Source organism: Melanostigma gelatinosum (assembly GCF_949748355.1).
Source record: "Melanostigma gelatinosum genome assembly, chromosome: 12".
NCBI lineage: Eukaryota > Metazoa > Chordata > Actinopteri > Perciformes > Zoarcidae > Melanostigma > Melanostigma gelatinosum.
This window is the reverse complement of record NC_136645.1, coordinates 872,753-894,055: the sequence shown is the minus strand read 5'-3', so window position 1 is coordinate 894,055 and position 21,303 is coordinate 872,753. Positions and strand designations below refer to the sequence as shown.

General features: G+C 45.7%; 2 protein-coding genes across 2 annotated transcripts in view; one reads left to right on the top strand and one right to left on the bottom strand.

The window, feature by feature from the left end:
- Positions 1–1,184: 1,184 nt before the first annotated feature.
- Positions 1,185–12,433, bottom strand: shld2 (shieldin complex subunit 2; the record flags this gene model as incomplete). Its single annotated transcript, XM_079280103.1, has 13 exons — positions 1,185–2,187; positions 2,263–2,378; positions 5,237–5,504; positions 5,733–5,939; positions 6,125–6,271; positions 6,556–6,750; positions 6,825–6,932; positions 8,420–8,570; positions 9,016–9,749; positions 10,111–10,178; positions 10,218–10,317; positions 11,425–11,674; positions 12,386–12,433. The coding sequence occupies 13 exons, from the start codon at positions 12,431–12,433 to the stop codon at positions 2,018–2,020; spliced, it is 2,562 nt and encodes an 853-aa protein (XP_079136229.1). The 3' UTR covers positions 1,185–2,017.
- Positions 11,284–21,303, top strand: part of LOC306786066 (glutamate dehydrogenase, mitochondrial-like) — a 23,500-nt gene continuing 13,480 nt past the window's right edge. Inside the window, exon 1 of the mRNA XM_079280700.1 lies at positions 11,284–11,804. Within this exon, the coding sequence (XP_079136826.1) occupies positions 11,396–11,804 (409 nt within the window). The 5' untranslated portion in view covers positions 11,284–11,395. The remainder of the gene's footprint in view (positions 11,805–21,303) is intronic.

The following is a 21,303-nucleotide window of genomic DNA, read 5'->3' as shown; positions in this document are numbered from 1 at the left end:
GCTGCACTCGGCCCACCTGATTGGTCAATACACTAGAAACAGAAACACAGCGCTGACGTCATAGCGTTCATGTGCAGATATGTGTTTATGGAGATCAGAGTTAGCTTAGCTTAGCATAAAGACGTGTCCAGAGTTTAAAGACAAACAAAGCGACGGCTGTAAAGGTCACTATAGCAACAAGTTCTATCTGCTCTGTTTGTACACAAACAGTTTCATTTCTCATCAGATGTTGAATATTGATGAAGGAGCTGCAGTCAGCATAACTCTGGATGTGATTCATCGATTACATTCATGACTTCATCTCCTCATGTCGGATATCAACTGATTATCAGCTTTAAGTTGCATCGTCAGCACAAACGTCAGCTTGACTTTGATAACGTTTGAGGCAACAACATGTAAAATAATAAGTAAAGAAATAAACTGTTATGAGTGATGCTGTAATATTAAACAATAACTATAAATGAACATGTAAACGTGTTTGAACTGATGTATAATAAAGAGTTCATGTCTTAAAGCGGAGTGATGTCATATCGAGAGGAAATGAGAATATTACAGATGTGATGTGAACATGAGTTTGTTGTTGTTGACGCTGCTCTGGTTCACGTGATGCATACAGGTAGGAGGTGTGTCCCGTCACGTGATGATGAACCCGGAAGAGACATCAGAGTGTTCGCTGAGTCATGCTGCGTTCACACCAAACGTGTCGCGCATCCATCGCGACGCCGGGGACCAAGTGTTGAAGTGTTCATCGCGCTGGACGCCGGAGAGGGGCCGTCATGTCTGGTTCATAACATTGTCCAGAGGAGCTCCGTGGATTGTATCGAGCTGTATTCACTGTGACCAGCAAGCCACACACGTCGCTGTTTACTACAGCTGCACACGCACACACACACACACACACACACGTGAGTTGAATGAGGTTCTCCCAACTCAGGGTGTGGTGTTAGATGAGGATAATGCAGTGATGGTGACATCAAGTGTTTTAGTGCTTGTTTATGGAGAATATGAATAGATTTGAATGTGTGTGTGTGCTTATGTTTGTGTGTGTTTTCTTCAGGTAGTTAAAAAACTAGTAAAGAAGTTGTGAACATATTTGGAACAGGAAGTCTACGTAATCGTTACCAGAATAAAGGAAAGAAGAAATAGACGACAGCATAGCTCAGTTTATTATTTGGTATTTTGGTTTTATTGAACAGTTAATATAGAAGAAGACCAGAAACAAGAGTAGAGACGTAGGACTAACCTCACTACCTGCTGACTCATGGAGCTGACGTCAGCTCCACCAGCTAACGTCAGCTCCACCGGCTAACGTCAGCTCCACCGGCTAACGTCAGCTCCACCGGCTAACGCTAGCTCCACCGGCTAACGTCAGCTCCACCGGCTAACGCTAGCTCCACCGGCTAACGCCAGCTCCACCGGCTAACGTCAGCTCCACCGGCTAACGTCAGCTCCACCAGCTAACGTCAGCTCCACCAGCTAACGCTAGCTCCGTGGAGTAGGTGAAGCTGATGGAGCTAACGCTAGCTCCACCGGCTGACGCCAGCTCCACCGGCTAACGTCAGCTCCACCGGCTAACGCCAGCTCCACCGGCTAACGTCAGCTCCACCGGCTAACGTCAGCTCCACCGGCTGACGCCTGCTCCACCGGCTGACGTCAGCTCCACCGGCTGACGCCTGCTCCACCGGCTAACGTCAGCTCCACCGGCTAACGCCAGCTCCACCGGCTAACGTCAGCTCCACCGGCTAACGTCAGCTCCACCAGCTGACGTCAGCTCCACCAGCTAACGCTAGCTCCACCAGCTAACGTCAGCTCCACCAGCTAACGTCAGCTCCACCAGCTAACGCTAGCTCCGTGGAGTAGGTGAAGCTGATGGAGCTAACGTTAGCTCAATGACTAGGTTGAACACTAGCGTATAAGCCAATGAGAGGGCTGGGTTGGTTAGCTGGAGGAACGCGCTTTCATCCTTAAACACTTCTGTGCGCTTGTGTTGCTGCTGATCCAACAGACCAGCTGAGCTTCAGAGCCGCTGAAGGTCCAGCAGGGTGAGGTCCTGACTGATGGGGACGCTGTTCTCGTCGCACAGGAAGTGGCTGCGGACGGTGATGACGAAGGTTTCTCTTGGGAGGGAGAGGACGGTGTGGATCCTCTCTGCTGCCACCTGGATGTGCTTCAGCTGTGAGCCTGGAGCTGAGACACAGAAGTAGATATAAAGAAGTCTACGCTCCGGGATCAGGGCTGACAGGAAGTCCCTCTGTGACCCACCTGAGCTCCTGCTGAGTCTGTCAGGCGGAGCCTCCAGGATCTTCTGCAGCGGAACCGGAGGAACCTGAACGAGCACCTGACGGAGGCCCCGCCCACTCACTGTCAACACACCTGGCCTGAAACACACACACACACACACACACATTAGGGGTGTAATGGTACGCGTATTCGTATTGAACCGTTCGGTACGAGGCTCACAGTTCGGTACGCGTGACGAACCGAACAATACGTTTGAATACATTTTATTTCACCAGGTAGTCCCATTGAGATTAAAATCTCTTTTGCAAGATGGAAGTAACAACACTACATCACATTAAGGAGCAGTTTTTGTTTTTTATGCTTGTGTTGCAGAAGATGAGTCACTCAGGTATAGTTCCATCATTGTTCAAAGTCAAAGAATAACTTCATGATGTTAGTTGTAATGAATCAATATATTTTAAAATCAAGTACATTTCTCTGCATTTATAGTTTTCTACTGTACCGAAACGTACCGAACCGTGGCTCCACTGTATCGAACCCAACCGTGAGTTTTGTGAACCGTTACACCCCTCACACACACACACACACACACACACACACACACACACACACACACACACAGCTTGTCATTTTAAGATATAATTCAACGGTAAGACGTGTTGAAGCCCCGCCCACCAGCAGAGATCTAACTACGTGATTGGACGCTTCTGTCGCTCAGAGAGACATTGACGGTCTTTAATTACAGTAAATTAACATATTAATGTTTGATGTGGATTTCCCAAAATGTCAATATTTAAAATAAAGATGCAAAGTCGTATATTCTGTATATATTATATGTATTTACGAACTTACTATTGGACTTATATTATATATATTCTTTAAATGTGTTCATGTGAAGGAAATAATCATGATGATGAGTAGTACCTGTAGTACCTGTAGTAGTACCACCTGTAGTAGTAGTCGTACCAGTAGTACCTGTAGTAGTAGTAGTAGTAGTAGTACCAGTAGTAGTAGTAGTCGTAGTAGTAGTACCAGTAGTACCTGTAGTAGTACCTGTAGTAGTAGTAGTAGTAGTAGTAGTACCTGTAGTAGTAGTAGTAACTGTAGTAGTAGTAGTAGTTGTAGTACCTGTAACTGTAGTAGTAGTAAGGCAAGGCAAGTTTATTTGTACAGCACATTTCAACAACAAGGTAATTCAAAGTGCTTCACATAAAACCATTAAAAGCATCAAAACATAAGGCAAAAGAAAAGGAGATTTAAAAACAATTAAACGTGGTTCAATTAAAGGCAGCAGCAAACAGAAAAGTCTTCAATCTTGATTTAAATGAGCTGAGGGTCTCAGCAGACCTGCAGCTTTCTGGGACTTTGTTCCAGATATGTGGAGCAGAACAACTGAACGCTGCTTCTCCATGTTTAGTTCTGACTCTGGGAACAGAAAGTAGACCGGTCCCAGACGACCTGAGGGGTCGGGATGGTTCATAAGGTAGCAGCAGATCAGAGATGTATTTTGGCCCTAAACCATTCAGTGCTTTGTAAACCAACAGCAGGATTTTAAAGTCAATTCTTTGTTGGACAGGAAGCCAGTGCAAAGACCTCAGAACTGGAGTGATGTGATCCACCCTCCTGGTCTTAGTGAGGACTCGAGCTGCAGCGTTCTGAATCAGCTGCAGCTTTCTGACGGACTTTTTACAGAGACCTGTAAACACACCGTTACAGTAGTCCAGTCTGCTGAAGATAAATGCGTGGACAAGTTTTTCCAAATCCTGTTGAGACATAAGTCCTCTAATCCTTGATATATTCTTCAGGTGATAGGAGGCTGATTTTGTAATTGTCTTGATATGGCTGTTCAGGTTGAGGTCTGAATCCATAACTACACCTAGATTTCTGGCTTGGTTTGTGGGTTTTAACATCAGTGACTGAAGCTGAGCGGTGATTTTCAATTGTTCGTCCTTGGTACCAAAAACAATTACTTCTGTTTTATCTTTGTTTAATTGAAGAACATTCTGGCACATCCAGTTGTTGGTTTGTTCAATGCAGTTACCCAGCCCTTGTATGGGATTATAGTCCCCTGGTGACATAGTTATGTAGATTGGTGTGTCGTCTGCATAATTATGATAACACACTTTGTTGTTTTCCATAATCTGAGCTAGTGGAAGCATGTAGATGTTGAACAGAAGAGGCCCCAGTATTGAACCTTGGGGAACACCACATGTCATTTTATTCAGCTCTGATGTGTAATCAGCTACAGACACAAAGTATTCTCGGCCCTTCAAGTAGGATTCAAACCAGTTAAGTGCTGTGCCAGAGAGTCCCACCCAGATGTTTAGTCTTTCTAGGAGTATGGCATGGTCGACCGTGTGGAATGCAGCACTGAGATCCAGTAACACGAAGACTGAACTTCTGTCATTGTCTATGTTTAAGTGGATGTCGTTGAAGACCTTAACAAGAGCAGTTTCAGTGCTGTGGTGCTGTCGAAAGCCTGACTGGAAAACATCAAAGCAGTTATTTACGGCCAAGAAGTTGGTCAGCTGTTGGAAAACCGCTTTTTCAATTATTTTACTTAAAAATGGGAGGTTTGATATTGGCCTATAATGTTTCATCGTTGCGGAGTCTAAACTAGCCTTCTTTAGGAGTGGTTTAATAACTGCAGTTTTTAGGGCTTGTGGGAAGACACCTGAGAGAAGGGATGTGTTTACAATATGTAAGAGATCAGTGGTCATGCAGTTTGAAATATTTTTGAAAAAGTGTGTTGGTAGAATATCCAAGCAGCAGGAGGATGACTTCAGATGTTGTATAATGTCTTCTAGGCTTCTACGGTCGATTGAATGAAATTGTGTCATGATATTTGAATGGATGTTATTCAGAGATCGGGACAACACATATCCTGTGGTTGGTGTGGAGGCACTGACTGCTTGTCTAGTAGTAGTAGTAGTAGTAGTAGTAGTAGCTGTAACTGTAGTAGTAGTGGTAGTAGTAGTAGTAGTAGTAGTAGTACCTGCAGTAGTAGTAGTAGTAGTACCTGTAGTAGCGGCGTACGGCGGTGTGGGGCAGACAGGGGTAACAGGGGCCGTAGATTCCATTTGCATCGGTATCAAGTTCGGCGGAGCAGCGACCGCAGCCGGTGTAGGTGATGTCACCGTTTAGCGCCACCAGGATACCGGCGAGCGGCGTAGAGCTGTCCAGGACCGGCTGAGGTGCATTCTGGGACGGCGGAGAGTCCTTGAAGTGGAAGGCTGTGACCTGGACTCTGAGCTCCACATCACCTGGTGGAGGACAACCTTCCATCATGTGAGCGCTCTGACTTCCCTCTGGTGTACCTCAGGGTTCATCTTTAGGTCCGATACGTTTCTAGCACCACCACCAGGTTGACATGTGTGGTTTTGTAGAGTGAAATGCAGTATAAGGTGCAGACTACCCCATCTCAAACCACTCAGACTATACTTACAATGTCTCTACAGATGAATCTGCATCAGCAATGCTCTCAAACTCACCGCTGTATTTCTGAGACAGCAGCGTGTCGAGGTCCAGCTCCAGACTGCCGTTTCCTGTTCGGACGGGTCGCGGTCGAAGGAAGTCCTGCGCCCGGCGGTTGGCGGGGTCCAGAGGCCGGACCGAGCTCCAGGGGGTGGAGTGCAGCTCGGCGAGGTCGGAGGTCAAACCCTCCCTGACGAGGAGGAACTGGAACTCCCAGACGGCCGCTGAAGGACACGGAGGATTACGTGGGTTGTTAGGGGGATTTGGGTCTTCACACGTGTGTGTGTGTGTGTGTGTGTGTGTGTGTGTGTGTGTGTGTGTGTGTGTGTGTGTGTGTGTGTGTGTGTGTGTGTGTGTGTGTGTGTGTGTGTGTGTGTGTGTGTGTGTGTGTGTGTGTGTACGTACGTACCTCTGTCTCTGTTGAAGCGAGGCAGCCAGTCCACAGCTGCTCCCCACAGCAGCAGCGCCCCCTGCTGGCCGTGCGGCTGCTCCACAGTCAGAACGGCCTGCAGCTGAACGGCTGACCTGAAGCAAGACTCCGCCTCACTCCGCCAAGCTGACGAGCATCCATCTCATGAATATCATCAAAAGCAAAACCAATCAATGTAGTAATAGAACGTCCTGCTTCTTCAGGCTGAATCCTCTCACAACCTTCTGTTGCTATGTTCCTTTCCTGCTCTTATTCTGACAGGTCTTTATTTCCTGTCCAGAAGTGTGTTTTCGTCCCAATGTTTTGATGTGTGTTAATAAGTGTTCATAAGTGTTGATAAGGAACCAGACACAGCAGAGAATCAGAACGCTCTGTTACCCATAATGCCGCTGTGTTATCGACCCGCCCACCTGTGCTGATGTGTGTGTGCGTGACACGCAGCAGCGCGTGGACCAGCGTGTTGACTCTCAGCGACCTCAGGGTGGCGTAGGGGAGGCGGCTCAGGTCCTGAGGTGGGCGGAGGTTCAGAGACACCAGCAGGGGGCGCCGCTCCCGAAGAAAGCCACACAGAGAGCTGAGAGCTCGGGCGTTAACATGCCGAGGAGCTGGAGGGAGAGAGAGAGAGATGATTGGACCAGAGCCCAGGAGCAGGAGGAGGAAGGCTGCTGGTTGGTCGTACCTGGCGGTGAGGTGGAGGCGGTGACCCGTCCCAGGTTGAGCAGCTTGCTGCTGAAGGTGGACTGCAGCACCGTCTCTGCTCTCCACCGGTCGTCATTCACCTGCAGTCCTGATCGGAGACCACAGAGAGGGAAGGTACTGAGCACCACGAAGAAGAACCACGAAGAAGAACCACGAAGAAGAAGAACCACGACGAAGAAGAACCACGAAGAAGAACCACGAAGAAGAAGAACCACGAAGAAGAACCACGACGAAGAACCACGACGACGAAGAACCACGACGAAGAAGAACCACGACGAAGAAGAACCACGACGAAGAACCACGACGAAGAACCACGACGAAGAACCACCACGAAGAACCACCACGACGAAGAAGAACCACGACGAAGAAGAACCACGACGAAGAAGAACCACGACGAAGAAGAACCACCACGAAGAACCACCACGAAGAAGAACCACGACGAAGGACCACGACGAAGAAGAACCACGACGAAGAAGAACCACGAAGAAGAACCACCACGAAGAAGAACCACCACGAAGAACCACCACGACGAAGAACCACGACGACGAAGAACCACGACGACGAAGAACCACGACGAAGAACGACGAAGAAGAACCACGACGAAGAAGAACCACGACGAAGAAGAACCACGACGAAGAAGAACCACGACGAAGAACCACCACGAAGAAGAACCACGAAGAAGAAGAACCACGAAGAAGAAGAACCACGACGAAGAAGAACCACGACGAAGAAGAACCACGACGAAGAAGAACCACGACGAAGAAGAAGAACCACCACGAAGAAGAACCACGAAGAAGAAGAACCACGAAGAAGAAGAAGAACCACGACGAAGAAGAACCACGACGAAGAAGAAGAACCACGACGAAGAACCACCACGAAGAAGAACCACGAAGAAGAAGAACCACGACGAAGAAGAACCACGACGAAGAAGAAGAACCACGACGAAGAACCACCACGAAGAAGAACCACGAAGAAGAAGAACCACGAAGAAGAAGAAGAACCACGACGAAGAAGAACCACGAAGAAGAAGAACCACGCACTTCGTGTGCATCACGGCGCTGTGGTTTGTCCAGTGACTGTGCAGCTGCTTGTAAAGGTCTGCTGGTGTCGTATGGAGTCTCAACTTCCCATATTTGGGCTCTTTGGCTCACTTTCCCTTCAAAAGTCAGCGCTGTCAACACCGAAAACCTAATTTCATTCCTGCTTAAAACACCGTGTTGGTGTTGTTCTTTACCCCCTTCAGTCAATCAGCTGACTGGGGTTCAGATTCCGGCATGAACGATCCCTCACTGGACATTTTCCAGACAGAACTTTTAGAAAATGTTCTCCATTCGAGGATGAATTTGAAAGCCACGCTCTCGTGATGAACTGTGGAGCTCAGACTGTGTAGAAATATGGAAAGAAGTCTCAGTGACGACACAGACGAACTCTAAGAATGATCAAAGAGGTGGATGGATGGTGGAGCTGAGCTAGCAGCTAGCCACCTGTCACTCAAAGAGGCCACGCCCTCAATTATGCATAATGCCTATCATTTAAAGCGGTGAGTTATACAAACATTCGTCTACAGTTCTGTACCTGTGATGAGCAGAACGTCTCCAGGACTGACGGTCGACGCCCAGAACGCCGCCCGTCTCCACAGCACCACCTTCATCTCGACACCCGATTGGTCCGTCACCACGATGGACGCCAGAGGGACGGAGCTTCCTGCCGCCGGCCCGGACTTCACCTGCAGTCCGACAGAATCAAAGGCGTTACCTCCAGAGCGTTGGTAGGAGTCCGGTGAATTCCACTTTGGACCAGGCTGTAATAACTCAACATCAAGTCCAGACATTCGTGTTCCCGAGAGGACGAACCCTCCTGGCTCTTCCATCATAGCGCCGTCATCGGGTCAGCATGTGAAATGTGACCAATACTTTGGTTTATGACCAAATACCTGCAGAACTAAACGCATTCATCAGCCTCAGCTGGACTCTAGTTATGTTAGCGTGCTAGTTATGTTAGCATGCTAACACACAAAATGAACATCATACCTGAACCACATCAGCACGTTAGCATCAAGACTGTGAGCGTATTAGCATGCTAGTGGTTGCATATTGTTATTGTTCCGAAATAATATTACAATAACAATAACGTAAGAAGTTGTCTTTACGGGTCGTAACATCTCCACTCACCTTCACCTCCTTCAGGTGACAGGGGTGAACCACCGCCACCAGAACCGAGTGCCGAACCCCCCGTTTGTCACACCGGATCAGAAGTGTGGTGGCACCTCGGAGCCCGGTGGCGGCGGCGGCCTCTTCGGTCCTGAGGTTCTCTGAGGTTCTTGCTTTCTTGGAATCGGGGAGTTTGGAAGAAGAGTCTTGGGGGGTCCTGGACTCCTGGGAGCAGAGCACCCCGTCTGCGGTGGCCTCGACCACCACGCCCCCTTCCTCCGCCCTCGGGGTCGGGCAGCGTCGGCCGGAGAGCTCTGGGGAGGCTCCGGGTGACGGGGTCACGGGGCTGAAGAGCTCCGGCGTGCTGGAGGAGACGGATGGAGGCGTTTGGGTTTGAGGGGGCGGGGTTTTGTCAGGGCCGGTTGCTGATTGGACTCCACTCCTGCCTCTCAGGATTAAGGCCTGACTCAGAGTCCAGGTGGTGAGGAACTGAGTCTGGGTGGACAGAGGAGGTTCAGGTTCTGGTTTCACTGGTTCTGGTTGAGCTGCAGGGAAACAGCTGTCCAGATACTCTAGAACTGAGGCCGAGCACTGATCCTCCGGTCCGGCCTCTGATTCTTCGTCCCTCCTCAGGATCCTGTCTGCAGGTCTGAGATGACACGAGTCCTCCTGATCTCTGTCTGGTTCATGGTCCTGGATGTGTGACCTCGACGTTGATCCTTCAGCTTCTTTGTTTTTTCGGTTTCCATCTTCGTCTGAAACATGAGAAAAGTATTTGTATTTATTGATTTATTTACTTCATTTTTGGAAAATACACACGTTTTTCTTCTTGTTAAGAGTTTGATGTTAAGATTGATTGTCACTCATGTTTGTACAGTAAATATGAAGCTACAGCTAGTTAGCATAGCTTAGCATAAAGACTGGAAACGGAGGGAAACAGCTAGCCTGGCTCCGTTCTAAAGGGAACAAAACCAACAAACGCAATTTGTAACATACATAAATACAAATAAGAAATATAAAGACAGAACAAATGTTTAAAAAATGAACAACAACAATGCACTTCTCAGTGAATCTATTAGAATAAACTGACCCTGTTTGGGTCCCTGAACGCCTCACCTGCTGCAGGCCTCAGACGTCCATCCTGCCAGGTGAGCTTCAGGTGTCTCCAGTCGTTAGGGGGAGGAAGAGGAGGAGGAGGAGGAGGAGAAGAAGGAGGAAAAGAAGGAGGAGGAAGAGAAGGAGGAGGAGGAGAAGGAGGAGGAGGAAGAGGAGGAGGAGCCCCCAGGAAGACGTGGATCTTCGGCTGCTCACACATCACGTCTTCTGAGGAGGAAACGTAGAAGTTCATTGACGACTGAATGTGTGAGACGTCAGTGCATTAATATTCTCTGTCTGTCTGTCTGTCTGTCTGTCTGTCTGTCTGTGCTTCTTTTGTTTTCATCAACGTTTTGAGTTATTATCAACAGATGACGGTAAATTATAACGTTAACGTGATATTTAAATGATTTTAAATGGAAATAAAACTAAATAAACGATGTCAGACTTGACTTGAGCAACATTTAAGTCAAATAAACAAAAGCAAAGAATAAATCATCTGGTCTGATATCTGCTGCTCTCCAGAGGTTGAACCTCTTCCTTCTGACAAGCACACGGTGACTTAAACCACCTGTTTGTTGTTAAAGTGAGGGGCTGTTATCATATATATATATATATATATATATATATATATATATATATAAATGAACACAGAACATGAAACTGAATCGCTTTCTTTCTCATACCGATGAAGTAAATATTGTGTTTTCTTCTTCTAGTTCACAGGAAATGACCTGAATCTCAAACAATTTGTGTTGGAATGAATGAAGTTGTAAATGAAGTATGAATATTTCACTTCCCCACAAACTATAGGTATGTGCTTTTATTTTGAATGTTGGCACCGGATGTTCAATGTGTACTAATTCCAGCGAGCTTCCCGCTAGCTAAAACTACGGCGAAATGTCAAATAAATAAAAGAAAGAACATATCCGAGATTTAACATTCACTTTCCTCATCGTTGTCTGATTTACTTCACTTTCTGTGTCCCACAGTCGCGTGTAAACGGGTTTAAAGTGCCTGAAGTTCCGCGAACATACGCGACTCTCCCCGGGGACGTATTTGACAGTTTAACGAGGTGTCTCGTGTTGATTTGCGTTCTTCATGTATTAACACACGCACACACACATACAAACAAACAAACAACACACGCGCGCAGCCGCACGCGCCCACGCAGCAAGAAGAGGCGGCGGGGAGGATAAAGGAGGAGGAGCCGCCTCGCGCCGCTACAAGCGTTCGTATTACCCGACATACCCTCCGACTGTGATCCGGCCCTCACGACCGTAAACTTTCCCTGAAAGCTAACAACATGTACCGGTACTTCGGAGGGATACTCACCCGAGGAGCGGGCACCGTCCTGGGCTCCGGTGGCTCCGTCGCCGCCCTCGACTCGGTTCTCCCCGCGTCCCTGCTGCGGTACCGCGGCTACAGCCAGGTAGCGGATGCAGACTGCCAGGACGATCCTAACTTCTTCTCCATGGTGGAGGGCTTCTTCGACCGAGGCGCCGCTATGGTGGAGGACCAGCTGGTGGAGGGCCTGAAGACCCGGGAGTCCGCGGAGCAGAAGAGGAAGCGCGTCCGCGGGATCCTGAGGATCATCAAACCATGTAACCACGTGCTCAGCGTCTGTTTCCCCATCAAGAAGGACAACGGGGAGTGGGAGGTGATCGAGGGCTACCGGGCTCAGCACAGCCAGCACCGGACCCCGTGCAAGGGAGGTGAGACTAGATATAACTATTTATAATAAGTTTATAAAATATGAGTCATATTATCTGTAAAATCACAAGAAATAAATCACTATTATGACTTTTTAGTACAAGTCAATGGAGGAAGTTAGCATGTACATTTACACAACTACTACAGTTTTTGAGGTACTTTAATGACTGCTCTTATATCTGGTGATTCACTTTAAATACTTGACGCCCAAAGAGAGAAACTCGCGTGTGTATTTTATCATTGTATGACCCTTCGGAGGGGCCCGACCCCTATGCTGGAAACCAGAAGTACAATAAACTATCATATGTTCTTCTCACAACTGCAGAACCAGTACTTCCACTTCTGATAATACTTTACTCCAGTAGAGGTTTGAATGACTTGTACTTCAGTGTCTGTTGGCTGATTAGTGAAGTCAATGAGAAACGATTTCAATTGTTACTTTCATTGTTTACGTCTTTCGTTTCAAATCAAAATGTCCAAAACAAAAGCTTTAAAGGGACGAGGTGATGTTTGGTTGTTTGAGGTACTTCTACGTACTCGGTGTATTACTACAGTAGCAGAGTCCGGTCCACCACGGACAGACCCGGATCCTCCTCAGACCCGGATCCTCCAGCGGAGACCGGTCCACCATGGCCAGACCCGGATCCTCCAGCGGAGACCGGTCCACCGCGGACGGACCCGGATCCTCCAGCAGAGACCGGTCCACCGCGGACGGACCCGGATCCTCCAGCAGAGACCGGTCCACCGCGGACGGACCCGGATCCTCCAGCAGAGACCGGTCCACCGCGGACGGACCCGGATCCTCCAGCAGAGATCTTTTAGGTGTCTAAAATACGTCCACAGGAGTACACTGCTTTGGTCCCGTGCTAGTACTCCTGTGTGTTTCTACTGTAGTAGTACTGAATACATGGAGTATGTAGCAGTACCTCATACAGCTGCAGTCCTTCTGGTTTCTCTTCCTGAATGATGGATCCAGACTACCGCCCCCTGCTGGTGTGGAGGGTTATCTCAACGGGCCAGTTGGCCGTTTGCTGGCGTCTTCGCGGTGCGTTCAAGTGCAACTTTCATTGTGGTTTCAGACACGTGAGACAAAAAACCTCCAAAAACCTTCATCAGAAATGTAGAAACGGTTTAGAACCAATCTAAGAAAGTGTAGGACTAAAGTTACATTACTGGAACAAGAACAATCATTTTGCAGCTGATTCATCATGTTTTGTTTTTGCTATAAAACAACAACAAAACATTTAAAGAAACATGTGAATTATTACGTTTTCTAGAGTGTGTGTGTGTGTGTGTGTGTGTGTGTGTGTGTGTGTGTGTGTGTGTGTGTGTGTGTGTGTGTGTGTGTGTGTGTGTGTGTGTGTGTGTGTGTGTGTGTGTGTGTGTGTGTGTGTGTGTGTGTGTGTGTGTGTGTGTGTGTGTGTGTGTGCTCTGTTCTTGTTTCATGTCCTGCAGGTTTGATGTGTTTTAAGGTGGAGAGGTTTCCTCCCCTGGTAGGAATGCAGACAGTCCGGGTGTGTGCTGGTGGTTGTGTTAATGTGTGTGTTAAAGTGTGTGTGTTAATGGGTGTGTGTGTGTGTTAAAGTGTGTGTGTTAATGGGTGTGTGTGTGTGTTAATGGGTGTGTGTGTGTGTTAATGGGTGTGTGTGCTCATCTCTCTGCTTCCTGACTCTAAACATGTACACAGCTGCAGCACAAGTCTCAACTTGTTTTTCTCCACGAGATGAGCAGAAGATCCTGATTTTAAATCTTATGAAAGACTAAATATTGAGTCCTTTTAATGTGGCGGTGCTCGGCTCGTGATTGGCTCAGACGGGGGGGAAGTGGAGCGGCGACGTCTAAACGCTTATTTAAATGGCTTTGTTCCATCAGAGCGTCAGCAGCCAATCACAGCGCATGAGGGCGGGACTTGAAAGCGCACCATGTGTTTGGTGTGTTATGCTGCGTTCACACCGGTCGCGTTGATTTTTTGACGCACTGCACAATCGCGTCCAACGCGCCGCCGGTCGTGTTCACACCAAACGCCGCAAAATCTCGTAGCGCCGGAGAGGGGGCGTGGTTTATCGTCCTGGAAACCGTTCACCTGGCCGCCATTTCTTTCCGCTGTCAACCGTGAAAGGAATAAGGACAATTGCTGCTTTGTACGTGGTGTGGAAGTCCCTCAAACATCGGAATGCCAAACGCCGTCATGTCTGGTTCATAATATTGTTCAGAGGAGCTCCGTGGATTGTATCGAGCTGTATTCACTGTCTAGCAAGCCACCGGTCGCTGTTTACTACAGCTGTAGGAACACAACATAAACTGATTTGGCTGTGATTCAACGGCAATAAACCGACAAAAAGGGACTCCGAAATAACTACGTAATGATGCCGATTTGTAGGCTACTTGTCTTCTCAATGGAGCTCTGATGGATCGGTGCTAGGCTATGCTAACATCGTAGCAGCTCCACCAGCACTCAATAACGTCACGTAGACGTAAATACGGCAGCGTGTATTCATTGTTTGTACCGTATGGTTTACACACACACATGCATACACATAGTTTGGTCCGGTCTCTATTGATATGAGGTATCAGAGCTCTGGGTGAACACAGACGGCTACAGGATTTATTTCCAGATTCAACAACGGCAGGAAGTCCAACGCCTCCACCGCGTCCACCGCACTGCAATAACGCGTCCAACGCGCCGCGCCATCGCAAAATCGCGGCGCGCCAGTCTCATCGCGTCTGTGCATAGACTTTGTATGTAATCTCGACGCGCGTCAAAAAATCAACGCGACCGGTGTGAACGCAGCATTAGAGGCCCGACTGTGTTCTGGAGGTGAGAGTCCAGCAGGTGAACCCTGGTCCTGTAGTGGTTTTACTTCAGGGTCTCTGGAGGTCTTTCCTCTCAGCTGGTCTGGTTTTGGTCACACTGGATCAGGTGTTGAGTGGATGATGAGGTTCCAACAGAACCCAGTTACAACGCTCGAGAGTGAACACTAACACATAGTACTCTGGTCTGTAGTACTATGGTCACTATAGTACTAGTAGTATTTTCCACTGTGAGGCGGTACCACGCTCACAGACTGCAGCTCTCTGTGAGCTTAAGGTGGTGATGTGGGTTTGTTTTAGAATTTAGGGAAATGATTAGTGTACACACACACACACACACACACACACACACACACACAGTCCAGGTCTCTGACCAGCAGCAGGAGCTGCTGGTCAGACGGAGCTTCCTTCAGGATTCACTCTCAGTCACTTTTAAATTCACTTCTTTTTAGTAGATGAGTAGATCGCCGTGGTAACAGATGCTGAACACCTGGGGAGTAGAGATGGACTGAAGTTGAAGAGATGAATCAGACTAACAGAGTTTAAATGTGTTTAATGTCACATATTGATGATGTGAAGTGTTTCATAGAACACACATGCAGTGTGTTCTATGAAACTCTTCATATTGACCTCGTAGTTTCCTCTTTAGTTATAAAATGCTCCATGTCTGTGATTGGTCAGATGCTGTAAACCCCGCCCCCTTTATGATGATGATGATAAGAAGCAGTTCATTAGATCTGAAGTGTGAAAGTATTTTATGTGTTTGGTTCAGACAACAGCTCTTATAAAGTACTACACTTGAGTACATTTAGAGGTACTTTGCATCCTGTACTGCTCTGTACTTCTACATCTCAGAGGTAAATGTACTTTTTACTTTACAGGTTCACATTATCAACAAACGAATGCATGAAAGTGATGAACACATTAATAATATATATATTATTCAGCAGAAAGAGTACTTTAAGGAGTACTTTTTGAATGCAGGAGTTTGTCCTTGTAACAGAGTACTTCTACACGGTGGTACTGGTACACGGTGGTACTGGTACACGGTGGTACTGGTACACGGTGGTACTGGTACATTACCTGGTGAACGTGTGTGTGCTTCGTGTTTGCAGAGCGATGGCAGTATGTACACTGGGTGTGGTTCTTTTCACTTGATGAAACTCTTTGTTCCTGACGTGACTCGCTCCTCTTCCTCGCTCCTCTTCCTCACTCCTCTTCTTTCTGCTGACTGTGCATTCTTCAGTGAAGAATAACTACCAACGTTTAAAGACGTGTGCAGAAAGAAAAGTCTCAAACGTATAAAAACAGAACAACTTCCTCCTTCCTCTTGCGCTTCCATTTGTCTCTCTGAGCTGCAGCCATTTTGTGTGTGTGTGTGTGTGTGTGTGTGCAGTTGGGGTGTGTGTGTACAGACGTGTGTGTACAGCCGTGTGTGTGTGTGTGTGCGTGTGTGTACAGACGTGTGTGTGTGTGTGTGTGCGTGTGTGTACAGACGTGTGTGTGTGTGTGTGTGTGTGTGCGCGTGCGTGTACAGACGTGTGGACGTGTGTGTTTGCTTCTCGCCACTCTCTGTCTGAGGCGGAGCCTTTGAAGAGGCAGGAGTGTGGTTGTATGAGGTACTTCTACACAGTATTACTACAGTAGTGTGGTTGTATGAGGTACTTCTACACAGTATTACTACAGTAGTGTGGTTGTATGAGGTACTTCTACACAGAGTATTACTACAGTAGTGTGGTTGTATGAGGTACTTCTACACAGTATTACTACAGTAGTGTGGTTGTATGAGGTACTTCTACACAGTATTACTACAGTAGTGTGGTTGTATGAGGTACTTCTACACAGAGTATTACTACAGTAGTGTGGTTGTATGAGGTACTTCTACACAGTATTACTACAGTAGTGTGGTTGTATGAGGTACTTCTACACAGAGTATTACTACAGTAGTGTGGTTGTATGAGGTACTTCTACACAGAGTATTACTACAGTAGTGTGGTTGTATGAGGTACTTCTACACAGAGTATTACTGCAGTAGTGTGGTTGTATGAGGTACTTCTACACAGTATTACTACAGTAGTGTGGTTGTATGAGGTACTTCTACACAGAGTATTACTACAGTAGTGTGGTTGTATGAGGTACTTCTACACAGAGTATTACTACAGTAGTGTGGTTGTATGAGGTACTTCTACACAGAGTATTACTACAGTAGTGTGGTTGTATGAGGTACTTCTACACAGAGTATTACTGCAGTAGTGTGGTTGTATGAGGTACTTCTACACAGTATTACTACAGTAGTGTGGTTGTATGAGGTACTTCTACACAGAGTATTACTACAGTAGTGTGGTTGTATGAGGTACTTCTACACAGAGTATTACTACAGTAGTGTGGTTGTATGAGGTACTTCTACACAGAGTATTACTACAGTAGTGTGGTTGTATGAGGTACTTCTACACAGAGTATTACTGCAGTAGTGTGGTTGTATGAGGTACTTCTACACAGTATTACTACAGTAGTGTGGTTGTATGAGGTACTTCTACACAGAGTATTACTACAGTAGTGTGGTTGTATGAGGTACTTCTACACAGAGTATTACTACAGTAGTGTGGTTGTATGAGGTACTTCTACACAGAGTATTACTACAGTAGTGTGGTTGTATGAGGTACTTCTACACAGAGTATTACTACAGTAGTGTGGTTGTATGAGGTACTTCTACACAGAGTATTACTACAGTAGTGTGGTTGTATGAGGTACTTCTACACAGAGTATTACTACAGTAGTGTGGTTGTATGAGGTACTTCTACACAGAGTATTACTACAGTAGTGTGGTTGTATGAGGTACTTCTACACAGAGTATTACTGCAGTAGTGTGGTTGTATGAGGTACTTCTACACAGTATTACTACAGTAGTGTGGTTGTATGAGGTACTTCTACACAGAGTATTACTACAGTAGTGTGGTTGTATGAGGTACTTCTACACAGAGTATTACTACAGTAGTATGGTTGTATGAGGTACTTCTACACAGAGTATTACTACAGTAGTGTGGTTGTATGAGGTACTTCTACACAGAGTATTACTGCAGTAGTGTGGTTGTATGAGGTACTTCTACACAGTATTACTACAGTAGTGTGGTTGTATGAGGTACTTCTACACAGAGTATTACTACAGTAGTGTGGTTGTATGAGGTACTTCTACACAGAGTATTAGTACAGTAGTGTGGTTGTATGAGGTACTTCTACACAGAGTATTACTACAGTAGTGTGGTTGTATGAGGTACTTCTACACAGAGTATTACTACAGTAGTGTGGTTGTATGAGGTACTTCTACACAGAGTATTACTACAGTAGTGTGGTTGTATGAGGTACTTCTACACAGAGTATTACTACAGTAGTGTGGTTGTATGAGGTACTTCTACACAGAGTATTACTACAGTAGTGTGGTTGTATGAGGTACTTCTACACAGAGTATTACTGCAGTAGTGTGGTTGTATGAGGTACTTCTACACAGTATTACTACAGTAGTGTGGTTGTATGAGGTACTTCTACACAGAGTATTACTACAGTAGTGTGGTTGTATGAGGTACTTCTACACAGAGTATTACTACAGTAGTTGGTTGTATGAGGTACTTCTACACAGAGTATTACTACAGTAGTGTGGTTGTATGAGGTACTTCTACACAGAGTATTACTACAGTAGTGTGGTTGTATGAGGTACTTCTACACAGAGTATTACTACAGTAGTGTGGTTGTATGAGGTACTTCTACACAGAGTATTACTACAGTAGTGTGGTTGTATGAGGTACTTCTACACAGAGTATTACTACAGTAGTGTGGTTGTATGAGGTACTTCTACACAGAGTATTACTACAGTAGTGTGGTTGTATGAGGTACTTCTACACAGAGTATTACTACAGTAGTGTGGTTGTATGAGGTACTTCTACACAGAGTATTACTACAGTAGTGTGGTTGTATGAGGTACTTCTACACAGTATTACTACAGTAGTGTGGTTGTATGAGGTACTTCTACACAGTATTACTACAGTAGTGTGGTTGTATGAGGTACTTCTACACAGTATTACTACAGTAGTGTGGTTGTATGAGGTACTTCTACACAGTATTACTACAGTAGTGTGGTTGTATGAGGTACTTCTACACAGAGTATTACTACAGTAGTGTGGTTGTATGAGGTACTTCTACACAGAGTATTACTACAGTAGTGTGGTTGTATGAGGTACTTCTACACAGTATTACTGCAGTAGTGTGGTTGTATGAGGTACTTCTACACAGTATTACTACAGTAGTGTGGTTGTATGAGGTACTTCTACACAGAGTATTACTACAGTAGTGTGGTTGTATGAGGTACTTCTGCACAGAGTATTACTACAGTAGTGTGGTTGTATGAGGTACTTCTACACAGAGTATTACTACAGTAGTGTGGTTGTATGAGGTACTTCTACACAGTATTACTACAGTAGTGTGGTTGTATGAGGTACTTCTACACAGTATTACTACAGTAGTGTGGTTGTATGAGGTACTTCTACACAGTATTACTACAGTAGTGTGGTTGTATGAGGTACTTCTACACAGAGTATTACTACAGTAGTGTGGTTGTATGAGGTACTTCTACACAGAGTATTACTACAGTAGTGTGGTTGTATGAGGTACTTCTACACAGAGTATTACTACAGTAGTGTGGTTGTATGAGGTACTTCTACACAGAGTATTACTACAGTAGTGTGGTTGTATGAGGTACTTCTACACAGAGTATTACTACAGTAGTGTGGTTGTATGAGGTACTTATACACAGAGTATTACTACAGTAGTGTGGTTGTATGAGGTACTTCTACACAGAGTATTACTACAGTAGTGTGGTTGTATGAGGTACCTCTACACAGTATTACTACAGTAGTGTGGTTGTATGAGGTACTTCTACACAGTATTACTACAGTAGTGTGGTTGTATGAGGTACTTCTACACAGTATTACTGCAGTAGTGTGGTTGTATGAGGTACTTCTACACAGTATTACTGCAGTAGTGTGGTTGTATGAGGTACTTCTACACAGTATTACTACAGTAGTGTGGTTGTATGAGGTACTTCTACACAGAGTATTACTACAGTAGTGTGGTTGTATGAGGTACTTCTACACAGAGTATTACTACAGTAGTGTGGTTGTATGAGGTACTTCTACACAGAGTATTACTACAGTAGTGTGGTTGTATGAGGTACTTCTACACAGTATTACTGCAGTAGTGTGGTTGTATGAGGTACTTCTACACAGAGTATTACTACAGTAGTGTGGTTGTATGAGGTACTTCTACACAGAGTATTACTACAGTAGTGTGGTTGTATGAGGTACTTCTACACAGAGTATTACTGCAGTAGTGTGGTTGTATGAGGTACTTCTACACAGAGTATTACTACAGTAGTGTGGTTGTATGAGGTACTTCTACACAGAGTATTACTACAGTAGTGTGGTTGTATGAGGTACTTCTACACAGAGTATTACTACAGTAGTGTGGTTGTATGAGGTACTTCTACACAGTATTACTGCAGTAGTGTGGTTGTATGAGGTACTTCTACACAGTATTACAGCAGTATTGTGGTTGTATGAGGTACTTCTACACAGAGTATTACTACAGTAGTGTGGTTGTATGAGGTACTTCTACACAGAGTATTACTACAGTAGTGTGGTTGTATGAGGTACTTCTACACAGTATTACTGCAGTAGTGTGGTTGTATGAGGTACTTCTACACAGAGTATTACTACAGTAGTGTGGTTGTATGAGGTACTTCTACACAGAGTATTACTACAGTAGTGTGGTTGTATGAGGTACTTCTACACAGTATTACTACAGTAGTGTGGTTGTATGAGGTACTTCTACACAGTATTACTACAGTAGTGTGGTTGTATGAGGTACTTCTACACAGAGTATTACTGCAGTAGTGTGGTTGTATGAGGTACTTCTACACAGAGTATTACTACAGTAGTGTGGTTGTATGAGGTACTTCTACACAGTATTACTGCAGTAGTGTGGTTGTATGAGGTACTTCTACACAGTATTACTACAGTAGTGTGGTTGTATGAGGTACTTCTACACAGTATTACTACAGTAGTGTGGTTGTATGAGGTACTTCTACACAGTATTACTACAGTAGTGTGGTTGTATGAGGTACTTCTACACAGTATTACTGCAGTAGTGTGGTTGTATGAGGTACTTCTACACAGAGTATTACTACAGTAGTGTGGTTGTATGAGGTACTTCTACACAGAGTATTACTACAGTAGTGTGGTTGTATGAGGTACTTCTACACAGTATTACTACAGTAGTGTGGTTGTATGAGGTACTTCTACACAGTATTACTACAGTAGTGTGGTTGTATGAGGTACTTCTACACAGAGTATTACTGCAGTAGTGTGGTTGTATGAGGTACTTCTACACAGAGTATTACTACAGTAGTGTGGTTGTATGAGGTACTTCTACACAGTATTACTGCAGTAGTGTGGTTGTATGAGGTACTTCTACACAGTATTACTACAGTAGTGTGGTTGTATGAGGTACTTCTACACAGTATTACTACAGTAGTGTGGTTGTATGAGGTACTTCTACACAGTATTACTACAGTAGTGTGGTTGTATGAGGTACTTCTACACAGAGTATTACTACAGTAGTGTGGTTGTATGAGGTACTTCT